At 45.8% G+C, this 15,716-nt stretch overlaps 1 protein-coding gene across 1 annotated transcript in view; it reads right to left on the reverse strand.

The window, feature by feature from the left end:
• LOC147701050 (urokinase plasminogen activator surface receptor-like) overlaps positions 1-15,716 on the reverse strand; it is a 248,043-nt gene that overhangs the window by 153,727 nt on the left and 78,600 nt on the right. Inside the window, exon 3 of the mRNA XM_086929846.1 lies at positions 10,538-10,687. Coding sequence (XP_086785972.1) covers positions 10,538-10,687 — 150 coding nt within the window. The remainder of the gene's footprint in view (positions 1-10,537; positions 10,688-15,716) is intronic.

Consider the following 15,716-nt stretch of genomic DNA (forward strand, 5'->3'; position numbering starts at 1 on the left):
GCGCAGCAGTAGAAGGCTTACTCTGCTGACAAATGTCACACATAAGGACATAATCGCGCGTCTGTTTGTACAGTCCCCGCCACCAGAATCTCTGTTGTAGCTGAGATACAGTGGCTGAGACGCCCGCATGCGCAGACGCCACACCTTCATGAGCCGCTGTAATCAGAGAAGCTCTGCGATCCGAGTTGGGAACTAGACGCTCTCCAACTTCAGGAATTTTCACATAAGGAACCTTATCGGGACTTAAGTGGTATGTGTATTTCGAAGGGAACCCCGCAGGATATTTACCTCCCTTCGCTGTGGCAGCAACAGCCGCCAAGATGTCATCATCTATTTTGCTTTTGGACCTCGTGACTGCTGCAACTAAGTATTTAGATACTGCTGATTTCGCTGCTTCATCAGCAAGCGAGTTGCCAACAGCGTGGACTCCCACGCGCTGGTGGCCGAGAGTATGAATCACAAACACGAGCGGTAGCTTTTCTTTAAGTTCCGCTACTCGGACCCAGATCATTTTATGTTTTATTGTGCTACCTTTGGAATCACGAAAATCATTCTGAATCCAAAAGAACAAGTTCTCATTGTAAGACTGGACACAGTAGTAAGAATCACTTACGATTAAAGTCGTCACACTAGGATCTGCGTACTCCAATGCAAGCATCAGAGCACGTAGCTCTGCTAATTGTGCAGTGCAGTCCCCAAGTGTCTGCGTGTGCACGACACTGGACTCGAACTCATCGTTCACCATTGCACCGACCACAATGGCGCAAGCGGAAACGTAGGCATGTTTAGAGCCATGCGCAACCTGCGCCGAACCATCCGTGTAAATGATACAGTGGAAATCCACCAACGGCCGCATTGCTAAAGGAGCAGGATGAACAAATTCATACTGTAAATACTCCTGCGACCGTAAAGCGGCGTCAAAAATAAACGTGACATCCTGAGATGTCAAGGAAGTAGCCCACTGAATCCACCGAGGGTGCAAAGCTTTAGAATTAGGTACACTGGCTTTCGTGACCGCCTCCAAGGCAGGACACGGGGTAACAACCAACATGCGCTTTCCCTGCGACAGGGCACGTTCTTTAAGAATTGCCATCTGCACAGCCGTTAACACTTTCTCCACAGTGGAAAAACGCAGTTCAGCCGAAGTGTACAAGTGTGACTTGTAAGCAATAGGCACAGTATCCCCCTCGTTAAAAGTCAGGTACGTGAAACCCACCGTCCCAGGGATAATTCTTATCACCAGGTTGGTCTGGTTATCACGGGTTTGTAAGTAGTCAGAAGTGAGCAAATCAGCCTGCAAAGACTGCAGAATGGCTGAATGCTCAGGCAGCCAGCATGATTTGGAAAAAGATGGTTGTACCAAGGCATATAAAGGCTTGATACGCTGGGCATATTCCGGAATGTATGTCCTCCCGAAATTTAAAAAACCCAGTAAAGACTGTAATTTTTTCAGAGTTGTCGGAGAGCGCAACTGCGCGCACTTCTCCAGGAAGTGAGGAGCCAATCCCTTTCCTTCATGGTTAAGTTCATAACCTAGAAACAACACTGTGTACTCCGCAATGTGTGACTTCGCAAAGTTAAACTTGTAACCCATGTCTGCAAAGTTACAAATTATGCTGTTTACTCGACACAGATGCACCCAAAGCTCGTCGTCTGTGAGATAAATGTCATCCACATACGAACATGCAACTGGATCGAAACTCTCCAAAAGAGAGACTATGCGGGCGGAAAACACTCCAGGACTATTTTTATATCCCATTGGGAGACGTTTAAACATTTTTTGTACGCCGCCGCACGTAAAACTGGTCCATTGGGAACTTAGACCATCTAATCTATGTGCATAAAAACCATTGGAAATGTCAAGCGTGGTTTTGAACCGTTTACGCTCAAGACTATTCACTAGGGCAGAGCCGTGAGTATTCTGTACTGCACAGTTACGGCAATGCGAGTTCAAATGCCGGTAATCCAAAACTAGATGATACGAGCCGTCCGGCTTGTTAACAGTAAAAAGGGGATTATTCATTGGTGACACACATGTTTCAATTACACCTTGATATTCCAATTGTTCAAGGATAGCCGCGACTGAAGCCTTAGCTTCACGCCGTATGGGATACTGGGGTTGTGGCTGAGGCTGTGATCGTAAAGGAATCTCATGGCTAGGGGACAATTTATCCCAGCCACACTGATTTCGGTACACAGCCGGCGCAAGCGCCAGAGCCCACTCTTCTGCAAAATGCAGCGCTTCCACTCTCGGTACAGTGTGCGCGAAACTGGGGAGGATTACCTCCTCCCCTCGCGGAGCTGCGAGAACAAAAGGTGGGGGCCAGTCAGCCTCCGAAAGCAAAATGTCATACGTATCCGAAAGATTCTCCCAAAACACCCCTTTTACAGTTCGCTGCATGTCACCTTCAATTAACAGGACAATTTCAAAAAGTCTTTCAGGGGGAGCAACATGCGTATCAGCTGTTTCAATTACAATAAAAGTCTCAGTCGCTGTCACCTTCAACAGTGGACGGAGGGCCTCTCTCACTATGGTAATCTCCGCCGCGCTGTCCAGCAAGGTCAGAGCCCACGTCAGATTCCGAAGCCGCGTTCTCACTATCTGGGGCATATCGATGCGCCGTTAAGGCAGCGACCTTCTTCTTGGCAAACTGCGGTCTCTTAGGCGTAGAGTCGTCCCGCTGATCCCCTTCACTTCGCGTGCGGGGCTGGCCACGTCCTTGCTGACCACCCCTGCCCCTGCCGCCCCCTCCACCACCGGTTGACGGAGCCGATGAGTCCTGAAAGGAACGAGGAGAGCGTTGGTCAGATGCCTGATATCTATCAGGTGTTTTAATCGTAGCGCGATCGCGCAATTCATAAACACGCTCTGACTGCGCAGGTTGTGAAGGCGCCGGACTCGAGACCTGTGTCTGTTGTTGTTGTTGCTTACCCTGATTCTGCTTTTTAGGCCAATTTTGTTTCTTGGACCTGGGCTGTCCACCTGTTTCCGAAGACTGCCCCTGGGGTTGCTTCTTTTCTTTTTCAAGAAAAACCTTCGCACCCTTAGAATTGCGGCCAACCATTTTATAAGCCGCCACAATTATTCTTGCCAGCTGACGGGGTTTCTCGGCATCGGGAATTAACGCCAGACCATTGGCCACTTGAAAGTTCACTGCATCCCCTTTTACATTGGCAAGGATAATACCGCAAACTGTCTCAAATGAACCGTTCAGGCGCATACCCAACTCAACCGCCGACTCAGGTCCGTGATCATCCTGAACACGTTTGAGGATTGCAGACAGGTTCGACACTGACGGTGTGCCAAAGCACCTCGAGTAAACCGCTGCAAAAGTCTTACCCCATGTCTCACAGTCAACAAGTTCCGGGGCTAAATCTTTCGGTAAACTAAGCGTAAGAATCCAGTGTTTTTCACCCGGAGTCGTATTAGGAAACACAGCCTCCAGCTGGTCGAATTTCTCGGCAAGCCAGTAAGGAAAATCATCCTTAACATCTGGCTTTCTGCCCATAACGGAATTCACCAAGACCGGACTTATTTTCAAGCCAGCCTGGTCTGCTCGAAGCTGCGCCCCTGCGGGGGCTGCGCCATGAATATTACGACCAATGTAATGAACAAGCGCTCTAATCACACCAACTGCGACCTCATGAAGACGCCGCAGGTCACCCACATTACAAGTGGTGCGATTAGGATGAGGAGTAAATCCACCCAAAGCGGGCCAATTTGTGCCCGGAATGGATAAGGGACCTAACCTCGGAGCCATTAAAGAATGGGGTAGGGCGCCACCAAACCAAACTCCGTGCTGCCAAGCGTCTATAGGTACTTCCAGTGCCCTGTACGGAGCATAAGCCCCCGGTACATCCGTGGCAGTGTATGAATGATAGACACCCGAATTAGCGTCTATTTTCGGAAATGTCACCCAGGAATAAAACAATTCGTACGGGTACGCATGTTCCGCACTCACTACTAGAACCACAGCTAAGCCTTCCGCGGGTACATTATATCCCCGCAAGTGGTTGCGAACCGCGACGCAGCTATGCTGCGCTATTTCCACTGCCATGTTAGCACAGGAAGAAGAAAAACTAGACAAAGAACACTTTGTAGCACAACTGGGTAGTGATTCAAAGAAACCTTTTTAGAAGAATTCAAGCTTGAAAAGACCTATTTCAAAAACAGGTAGGTTTTCCGACACCGCCGTTTACCGGAAACGGAAATGAAGGTGTCAAGGTATGAATGATATACTACTCGAGTGTCATGAAATACGGCCAACCAATCCGTTGGGCGCCATGTAGCAGGGTTTCCGTTCTCCCACAGAACTGTGCATAGAGATCTAGAACCTTAGTGAGTTAGGATGATCCAAAAACTCATCTCAGTGTCAGAAATCTCGTTACCTAGCTAGCTACAGTGTCTCATGGATCATTATGGAATGATACATGTATTAGACAAACCAGAACATGATCTTTAGAATACCTCAGGAGTCGTGGAACACATGAACACTCTTTCGTTATATAATCATTTCAAACCAAAACTGAGAGTCAAAGAACACAAGTGCAAGTTTGAAATATTTATTATTCAATGCAAAGTTCTCAAACGCAGTATCTTGTATAATACCAAAATGCAGATTATAAAAATCAGAGTCAGCAGCATAGTCACTAATCCATAGTAAGCAAAAGGTGCTAGCATGTTATAATGCAATTTCTATAGAAATCTATATCACCTATATTTCGCGCACCCTATCTAGCATATTATATTATATCTAAGAAGGTCTCATTCGGGCTTTAGCAGGGCGACCCCATACCTCTCAATGTCAGTAGGAGCAGTTCACATCAACCGCTACCAGCTCTCTTCATGCGCAGCACCAAGTGTCTGTGTTCATTCCGTGTAACTCTATCTTAAACCCGCGTAGAGCCCAAAATGTTGGCATCAACATTATTTGTGTTATGTCTAATGTCTAATGTGGTGCGAGGATCAGACCTCCTAGCAACCTTGTGTTAGGTTAATCTTAGAGTGTGCAGCTCTCAGTGTGCAGACAGTTGTACCAAGTGTACCAGGCAAAGCTGATAGCATAGGAATAACATATTATTCTCAAATAAAGCAACTCGCCGCTTCTAGGGTGAAAGCTACAACAACAAGTACGTGTCGTGTGCAAAACTGAAGCCGAAGGCAAAACGGCTGTTTAAACATGTAATACACTCATGCTAACTTAACGCAATATATGTAATGAAGTATCCATATGACAGTACTGCACATATGCTGTCTTCAAAACACATATAAAGAGTGAGTCAGTCATTGTTGCATCTATGTGCTAAGTAATACACATACACATGTAGCTACTCACTAACCCATGCAGCCACTTATACACAAAGTGAAACACTGATACATATATTTAAATATTTAAACATTACTCACTAATACATGTATTCACTAAGATACACTTAATAAGCCAGTTAACCAATCATTTTAAAAACATCCATTTAGACACTTATTTAAAAATGTATTCTTCCATCGACCTTTACAAATACATATGTACAACATATTTATTTTACTGAAAGACACACATTCACTGGATGGTGTCATCAGTGATGTCATGAGTGATGTCATTAGAGATGTCATGAGTGATGTCATGAGTGATGTCACTGACCATGTCATGAGTGATGTAATATGTGACGTCATCAGCAGTGCATTGCAGGTGCGCAAGTTATAGTGAGTCCAACTAACTATAACGTTGGAATTTCAATGGTTTTATGCGAGTAAATTTCCAGCTAACTATAACTGGTGTGAAACCTATGGTTTTTTCAGTGAATATATATATATATATATATATATATATATATATATATATATATATATATATATATTCACGCAAATAGTTTCCACCCGACACCACTCAAACAGTCCATCCCCTATGCGGAATGCCTCAGGATGACACGCAACTGTAGCACCAGTGAAGGGCTATCCGAAGCAAAAAACAACCTATTCACGAGATTGGGAAAGAGAGGGTACACTGACAAAACCTGTAAGACTGCCGAATTAAAGTGCAGCACAAAAAACCGACATGACCTACTGTTCCCAGAGGTAACAGAGTCAGGAGCAATAGCACAAGAAAGACAACCCCCTAGGTTAATCACAGGCTTCAATTGTTACCAAGCCAACCTTAGAAAAATACTCAGAAAGCACAGGCCGTTGGTCCGAAATGACACAACCATAGGGAATCAAATGGGTGACAGACCATTAGTGTCCTTCAGAAAAGCCAGATCCATGCGTCAACAATTGGTACGCAATGCCCCTGCCATATCAAAACAAAAAAACTGGCTTCAATCACAAAAAGGTTTTAAAAAATGCGCAAAATGCAAGGCCTGCAGTCACGGTAGCAACACAACAAGTATCACAGTACCCTTCAGAAGACAACCCTACGCCATCAGAGAGCACTACACATGTAAGACGGAGTACGCCGTATATGTGCTCACATGTGTATGTGGCAAACAATATGTAGGGTCCACAATCCACCCAGTGCATGTAAGAATCCTGCAACACCTAAGGGCAATCACGAATAAGGATCCTGCTTACCCAGTAGCACGACATATCCATGAGGTTCATGAAGGAGACTCCAAAGGTCTGACATATTTTGTCATAGACAGTATCGCCAAGAATATGAGGGGCGGAAACCGCAAGCTTGCGTTACGCCGCCTAGAATCCAGATATATAATTTTACTGAATTCTAAGATCCCCTCAGGGCTCAATGCTGATGAAGCCCTTAGTGTCCACATCTAGTGCAGTCTTCCCCCACCTGAGTACCCTAAATAACATCCACCCAGATTGTGCCATCACTGTAAATAATTTGCACGACTTGTCACATGTAACATTTTACACCCGTCAGCCACACTGAAACCTTTACCTGAGTACACATACCGCAAACTTTGTCAAGTATAATTATTTCAACCCCCCTTGACACTTTGACAATTATACACATTAACTGAGCAAATGCGCACTAGCGCTGTATAACGTGTTCAACTATTGTGTAAGAATGTGGGTTAGAGCTATAACTAGTACAGGGGCTCACGGGTTCACCAAACCAAGGAAGATACACACCTTGCAGACAAACGCCGTTTGTAGCTTACCGGCAGTATGAGAAGAAACTGGGAACGCTGTAACATGTTCTGACTCTGCCACTAGGCCAGCAAACCGATCGTCGGTAAGCCCTAACCCTTTTCATGACTCACTCCTTAAACTAGACCCAATCACGTGTGTGTCACATTCCTCTCCCGAGATACGCCCAAACCTCCATGACGCCTGGGGAGACACTACGAATGTAATCACCAGAAATCTGACAAGCGGGAAATGTAATTATGACAATACATGATTCGGAAAAGTATGTGTTATAAATAACGAGTGTGGCAAATGTAATGCAATGATTTGATTTAACTGAAGTGGTTCTAAACATGCTGAGAATGTTTATATAAGTGTGAATATACGTGACATTTAGTAGTTAACAAACCCGCCAAATGATGTAACAGGCATATTAACAGTCACGTCAACACGAGGGTGTAACCACGTCACCGTGGCAACAAGTTAAATGGCAATCAGTTATGTTAATTATGACTCATGTGACAGTGTAACATGTATATAAAGCGCACTTTTCAGTGGTCAGATGTTAGTGAGCAAGGCGGGTGTAGCCGCCGAAACGCGTCTGAGCAGAAGCTGATTTAGGAAATAAAAACCCTTGAACTAAGATACACGGAGTCAGCGCCTTCTTTGATGGTCAAGATTGGTTTGGTAACTATATATATATATATATATATATATATATATATTCGGTATGTTGTCGTCCCATCATCCAGTAGTACGGAAAAGACGAGGCAAACCCAATTTCTTGTGCGTGAAGATTTATTTCAAACCCTTCACCATTCTCCCATGACGCGTTTCAGCCTGGCGAGGCTTTGATCACATGAATATATATATAATCGATATTTTGTACAACTATAATTTTTTACATCCATATTTTTTTTGTGATACTTTTGCATTACCTATTTAAGTATAGGAAGTTAATATTTTCCCATTCTATATTTTTTCATCGATATTTTGCACTCTATATTTCTTGCATCGATATTCTGTCTGAACCCAACTCAGCCCGTCTTTCCCTTATATTTCCCCATAACTCACTTATCTCTCCACCTCATCTCTATCCCTACCTAACTTCTCTAGCAGATCTCTGGGGGCAGATTTACAAAATACTGATGCGTCTGTAGATGTGTTAGTTTCCCTGCGTCAGCCTGTGAAACCCTTGTGCCATGATGGATGCACCGTATTTACAATATGGCGCACCATGGCGCAAGGATTGACAGATGCACCAGAAATCCTGACGCATCTGTTGGCCCAAAAGTCACGCATTGATGGAGTCGCTGGAGTTGTGTCGCAGGCATGACGCAACTCCAGCAATGCATGTTGCAGCCTATACTTATAGTACTGTGTCACTCCATGATGCTTCGAGCAGATGTAAGGTTTTGAAGCAGTGGCGTGCTAGAAGTGGCACAGTGAAATCTTATAGATTTCACTGCATCACTACGAGGAATTTCTGCATGGGAACGCCCACCCTGCATACATTATACCTGAGGCAGGCATAATGTGACGCAGGGCTTCCCTAGATGCGTCTTGTTGTAAATGGGCCGCAATGTGGCACCTGTTTACGCTGACGCTACATCATAAAAAAGTGATGCAACTGCGGCGCAAAAGTGATGCAAGGGGCTTGTAAATCTGCCCCTCTGTCTTTCTGCTGTCTCCTGCCCCATTTCTCCTACTCAGGAGAGGCAGGTGTCACTGCGTAGCCAGAGAAGTAGAAAGAGGAGAGTATGTACACAGCAGGGAAAGAACATAAAAGAGATATTTTTCAAATTCTTACTGAACGTAATGTTCAAAATCCTCACAGCAGTGTGTAGTTGCCATTATCCACTCTGTACGACCTATGATGTCACTGCCACGGTGATAGAATGTGATGGTTTGAATTCCAGGAGGTCAGTTCCTGGAAGCCGTGGAGACGGGCAGTCAATAAAGTACATGCTCTCTTACCTGGTCTAACATGATTACTACACAGTGAGAATGGCAGTAGGAAAGGTCAATATATTTGTGATTATTAGTATCTAGAAATTAAAGCTGCAACTTCAAGTGCTATGTGAATGGGTCTTATTTTAATACTATTACATGTAATGCGGTGACCCTGTAACCCTCAGAACCTGGGTGGGTAATAGAACAATAATAATGGTTCTGTCGGACTGAAATACACAGTAATATAGTATTTCCTGGTTTGTTACTCACAACATCCGTCCCTATAAGGGTACAACGTGGATTATTGCTCTTATAGTTGGTGCTACTAATAATTGTGTGACTTGACAATTTTGTATATTGTTTTAAATGTATATGAGTCCTACTCAAAATGTATGCGGTATATATGTTTTGTGTTTGTCTGGACAGCTATAATCAATGTTTTAACCCTTTCGATGCTGATGACGAGCTCAGCTCGTCATCACCCACGGGTGTCGTGTGCTGATGACGAGCTGAGCTCGTCATGCAAACAGCAAAATGATCATTTGCAGCACAGCGCAAAAATCACCGCAGCAGCGATGCGGTTAATACAATTCAGAGAAGATAAAAGTATATGACTAAAACTTTACTCTAATCTTCATTGTGGTCAGTGTGGTCAGTGTGTTCTGTTTCATATTGGTATAGGTACCGCTATCGTTGTACCCTTATAGGGACAGATGTGAGTAACAAACCAGGAAATACTATATTACTGTGTATTTCAGTCCGACAGAACCATTATTATTGTTCTATTATTTTAATACTATGCACTCGCCCCCTACACGTCAGACAAGACACCCTTGCTCTGTTCCCACAATGGGAGGAACATGCAGCTTAAACAGGGATTTTCACCTAAAGTATTATTGTTTCAAGACCAAAAAACAGCTAGGTCCATTAACAAAAACGTGTCAATGCTCGCTCAAGCTTTCTTTTGCCTGGTGGACGCTGGGCAGCTTTTGGTGTTTCTGTGTGTCCATTTCTGAGACTTTGGTCTACCATTCAATACTGTTTTGCACAATGAGAACTTCATTTACCTGAAAAAGTGTAGTAAATTCAAGGTTTTCCAAAACAGGGCCCCTCCAAAATGTGTCCTGTCAGGGTCCCCATAAGTCTTTAACATGGCCATGAAATCCTGTAGTATTCACATCAAGTGTGAGAGGAGGCGGCATTTCAGGAGATAATTGTTTAAGCAGAAAATAAAATGAATTTCAAGAATAAAATGTTTTTAACGCCCTCACACTTGACTTGGATATAGGTATCTCAGAACATACTCCTGCAGTGCATGAGTTATATACGTAAACTCAATGCATTACAACTGTCTCTAGCGGGATTCCTAAATTAAGCCTATTGGGTTACGTTTGCACACAACTTAGAAACTAATGGAGAGTTTTCTCGCTACAAGTGCAGATTACACCTACTTTTGTAAACGCTTCACCATAGCATTGGAAAGTAATGATTTTCACTCACCTATCACCGGGGCCTCCTTGTTGCACAAGTCGGTGGTACAATAGTAAACAGACTGCACTGTGCGCCTCCTTCCGTATGAAGAGGACGTGGTGACGTTTCCATCATTCAACCAGGAGCATCCTTTGAAGATGTACGGTGTTTTGTCATCAGCTGAGCCAGTGAATTAACAGTTTTTGTTAATATTTGAAACTTTGTAATGTTCTAATAAAAACAGCAAAATATATATTGTTTAAACCAATTCTGAACAAAACCCCCTAAACTATGCAGGTAGTCCAAGCGCTTGTCTTGCCGAGGCTTGACTACGGCTGCGCTACTCTCAGTGGCCTTCCCAAATACGCCCTGGCTCCTCTAAGGCCAACTCTGAATGCAGCGGCTAGACTGTCACAGGCAACAAAAGATACATCATATATCCCCAGTCCTAAAATCTCTTAATTGGCTACCCTACAAAGCTCGAATTCAGTTAAAGATTGCTGTTCTGGCTCACAAAGCCCTTCACCTCAATACTCCCAGTTACCTTGCGCAAAAACTTGAACTATCCTGTGGATCTAAAGCTTCAAGAAGTGCCACTACCTTTCTTCTGAAACCACTTATCCTGAACAAAAAAATAACTTGTCACCGAGCCTTCTCCGGCGCTGCTGCACAAAGGATTTGGAACTATCTTCCACTGGAAGTAAGCAGAATATCTTCAACGAAGGCTTTCAAATTGGAAGCTAAACGATTCCTTATGAATAAATTCTTACCCTAAGATGGATACTTTCACCTGCTAGGATGTTGATACTGCATTTTGTTATGCCTCTAATTCATATTGTAATGCGCTCTGTTATCCCTCGGGATCTTGTTCGCGCTATATAAAACTTTACAAATAAATAAATATGCACGATCCCAAAAACGTTTTTAAAGTAATCAAATATGAATAACAGAAGGCATGGTGTGCATGGGATTAGTAAAGTGGCACATTCCTAAGCACGGTAAAGGTGTAATAAGAAAGACTGTGGTCATATTAAATAATGTAGTATACATTTTCTCTGCTTCTTAACTCTATTCCCTCCTCTGCCTTGACAATCTTCCTGCATAACTACAATGTACTAATATTATGCCCCGCATCCCCTGTGGTGCGGGGGGCCCCAAGCTCCAGAAGCCCCTCGGGCACTGTGCACGGGTGGCGGGCCCCTGGCCTGAGAGCTCCTTACTGTGTCTGGAGCGTGGTGGTGGGGGGGTAGGGGGTTCCATGTAGTTTACAGGGGGACCCCCTCAAGTTTGGTTATGCCACTGACCATGTCATGCATGGAGGGGCCAACCCAGAAGCCCGGGCCTGCACAAGCGATTCAAAATGTGCTCCTGCAGGCCCCCTCCTCAGTGCTCCACACCAGTGCACTGTTGGCTACATCCACTCTATCTGTTTGACTGCACGCCGTCCATTGCAGAATGCTCTATAGTCCTAGGCAAATGCAAAAACAACAAGGGGATGGATAGAATGCTTGAATTCATCTCAGCCACCATTAACTAGGGTGAAACATTTCCTGGGTTGCTTGCGGTCCCAGTGATTACGAGCGGCTGAGATTAATTCAAGCATTCCATCCGTCACTGTTCCTAGTGGGAGGGGTATTCCCAGATGTGAGTCTCGTACACACTGCGTCACTGGAACCAAGCAGTGGTGCCTTAGTGTGAGTGGTGGTGACACCACCACAGATGTTAGGGAGGTAGGCAGGACCCTGACATTTAGGCAGTGCTGCAACCTGAGACTCTCAGAGTGGGGGGATTCTTCCACTGGGATAACAGGTGACTAAAGAATGGATGATTCCTGTGTAGGTTGGGACTTGGGACTCTCAGAGTGGGGGGATTCTTCCACTGGGATAACAGGTGACTAAAGAATGGATGATTCCTGTGTAGGTTGGGACTTGGGACTCTCAGAGTGGGGGGATTTTTCCACTGGGATAACAGGTGACTAAAGAATGGATGATTCCTGTGTAGGTTGGGACTTGGGACTCTCAGAGTGGGGGGATTCTTCCACTGGGATAACAGGTGACTAAAGAATGGATGATTCCTGTGTAGGTTGGGACTTGGGACTCTAAGAGTGGGGGGATTCTTCCACTGGGATAACAGGTGACTAAAGAATGGATGATTCCTGTGTAGGTTGGGACTTGGGACTCTCAGAGTGGGGGGATTCTTCCACTGGGATAACAGGTGACTAAAGAATGGATGATTCCTGTGTAGGTTGGGACTTGGGACTCTCAGAGTGGGGGGATTTTTCCACTGGGATAACAGGTGACTAAAGAATGGATGATTCCTGTGTAGGTTGGGACTTGGGACTCTCAGAGTGGGGGGATTCTTCCACTGGGATAACAGGTGACTAAAGAATGGATAATTCCTGTGTAGGTTGGGACTTGGGACTCTCAGAGTGGGGGGATTCTTCCACTGGGATAACAGGTGACTAAAGAACGGATGATTCCTGTGTAGGTTGGGACTTGGGACTCTCAGAGTGGGGGGATTCTTCCACTGGGATAACAGGTGACTAAAGAATGGATAATTCCTGTGTAGGTTGGGACTTGGGACTCTCAGAGTGGGGGGATTCTTCCACTGGGATAACAGGTGACTAAAGAATGGATGATTCCTGTGTAGGTTGGGACTTGGGACTCTCAGAGTGGGGGGATTCTTCCACTGGGATAACAGGTGACTAAAGAATGGATGATTCCTGTGTAGGTTGGGACTTGGGACTCTCAGAGTGGGGGGATTTTTCCACTGGGATAACAGGTGACTAAAGAATGGATGATTCCTGTGTAGGTTGGGACTTGGGACTCTCAGAGTGGGGGGATTCTTCCACTGGGATAACAGGTAACTAAAGAATGGATGATTCCTGTGTAGGTTGGGACTTGGGACTCTCAGAGTGGGGGGATTCTTCCACTGGGATAACAGGTGACTAAAGAATGGATGATTCCTGTGTAGGTTGGGACTTGGGACTCTCAGAGTGGGGGGATTCTTCCACTGGGATAACAGGTGACTAAAGAATGGATGATTCCTGTGTAGGTTGGGACTTGGGACTCTCAGAGTGGGGGGATTCTTCCACTGGGATAACAGGTGACTAAAGAATGGATAATTCCTGTGTAGGTTGGGACTTGGGACTCTCAGAGTGGGGGGATTCTTCCACTGGGATAACAGGTGACTAAAGAATGGATGATTCCTGTGTAGGTTGGGACTTGGGACTCTCAGAGTGGGGGGATTCTTCCACTGGGATAACAGGTGACTAAAGAATGGATGATTCCTGTGTAGGTTGGGACTTGGGACTCTCAGAGTGGGGGGATTTTTCCACTGGGATAACAGGTGACTAAAGAATGGATGATTCCTGTGTAGGTTGGGACTTGGGACTCTCAGAGTGGGGGGATTCTTCCACTGGGATAACAGGTAACTAAAGAATGGATGATTCCTGTGTAGGTTGGGACTTGGGACTCTCAGAGTGGGGGGATTCTTCCACTGGGATAACAGGTGACTAAAGAATGGATGATTCCTGTGTAGGTTGGGACTTGGGACTCTCAGAGTGGGGGGATTCTTCCACTGGGATAACAGGTGACTAAAGAATGGATGATTCCTGTGTAGGTTGGGACTTGGGACTCTCAGAGTGGGGGGATTCTTCCACTGGGATAACAGGTGACTAAAGAATGGATGATTCCTGTGTAGGTTGGGACTTGGGACTCTCAGAGTGGGGGGATTCCTCCACTGGGATAACAGGTGACTAAAGAATGGATGATTCCTGTGTAGGTTGGGAGCGGTAAGTGCTCATGTGTGGCAGCCTTCACACCGTTACTTTTCAGTACTTTTAGTTCTTTTCAGCACTTGTTGCACCCGTTTGTTGGCCCACTTCTTTGGGAGCTTGCCTGTGTATATGGAAGGCATCATTAAATTAGATATTATCGGACAGATGTAGTAAGGGATACTCTATATGACCTGTCTATAATGTTGCAATGCAATCTATGTACTAACAGGTCGCATTGAAAAAATGTCCAGTCACAGGGGGTCATAGACTGACCTACCTAATAAATATTAATTATGCAGGTCGCTATTTGCAAAACACAGGCATAGTGGCCTGCACGGAACAGCAGAGAGGCCTTTTTTTCCCGTGACACTTAGGGGTCATTAGGATGACGGCGGACTTAGTCCGCCCGCCATCCTATCGGGACTAGGGACCGCCCGACATAAGGGCGGGGGTCCCGTGGGTGGTATTAGAATGCGGCCGCCACAGCGGCGACCGCATCCTGCATTTATATCATTGTGGCGGGCGGAGCTCTCTGCACCGCCCGCCACAATGCCATAAATGCATGTATGCATCTGCATACACAATGCGGCAGGCACCACGCGGTGCCTACCGCATTGTATATGCAAATGCAAGGGGGTACCACAGGTACCCCCCCGTGTGCACCCTCACCCCATCTTCACTTTGGATGCCCACAGGGGGCCCCAAAGTGAAGACTGCATGCCTTTCACGGAAAGGCACCTGCCCAGGCCCATCATAAAATGGCTGGCGGTGTCTAATAGACACCGCCACCATATTATTCCTTTTCCGCCACGGCCGCTACGCAACTGGGGCAGAAACAACAACCAAGCTCCTGAGACAGCTACAACGCATCCAGAACACTTCGGCACGACTGATCCTCGGCGCCCCCCGACGCAGCCACATCACACCCCTCCTCAGAGGTCTGCATTGGCTCCCCATCAACAAGAGGATCACCTTCAAACTCCTCATCCACGCACACAACGCCCTACACAGCGCCGGACCAGCATACCTCAGTGGCCGACTCAGCTTCTACACCCCCACCAGCAGCCTCCGCTCCGCCAACCTCGCCCTCGCCACAGTTCCACACATCCGGAAAACCACTGCAGGTAGCAGATCCTTCTCCTACCTCGCCGCCAAGACCAGGAACACTCTCCCTACCGGCCTACGACAGACTCAGGACCTGCTGGCCTTCAGAAGACTTCTCAAGACCTGGCTTTTTGATCAGTAGCAGCCTCCCCTTCCCCCTTCGCCCCCGTCTCCCCAGTGCCTTGAGACCCTCACGGGTATGTAGCGCGCTTTACAAGTGATTGATTGGTTGATTGATTGAGTGTGAGAAAGGAGCGAATAAAAGAAGAACGGTCCAGAGATCTTGAGTCTGGATTTGAATCCCTAGAGTTCTGGAGAAATTTTGCT

The sequence above is a fragment of the Lissotriton vulgaris genome, chromosome 7, assembly GCF_964263255.1.
Source record: "Lissotriton vulgaris chromosome 7, aLisVul1.2, whole genome shotgun sequence".
NCBI classification, from domain to species: Eukaryota; Metazoa; Chordata; class Amphibia; order Caudata; family Salamandridae; genus Lissotriton; species Lissotriton vulgaris.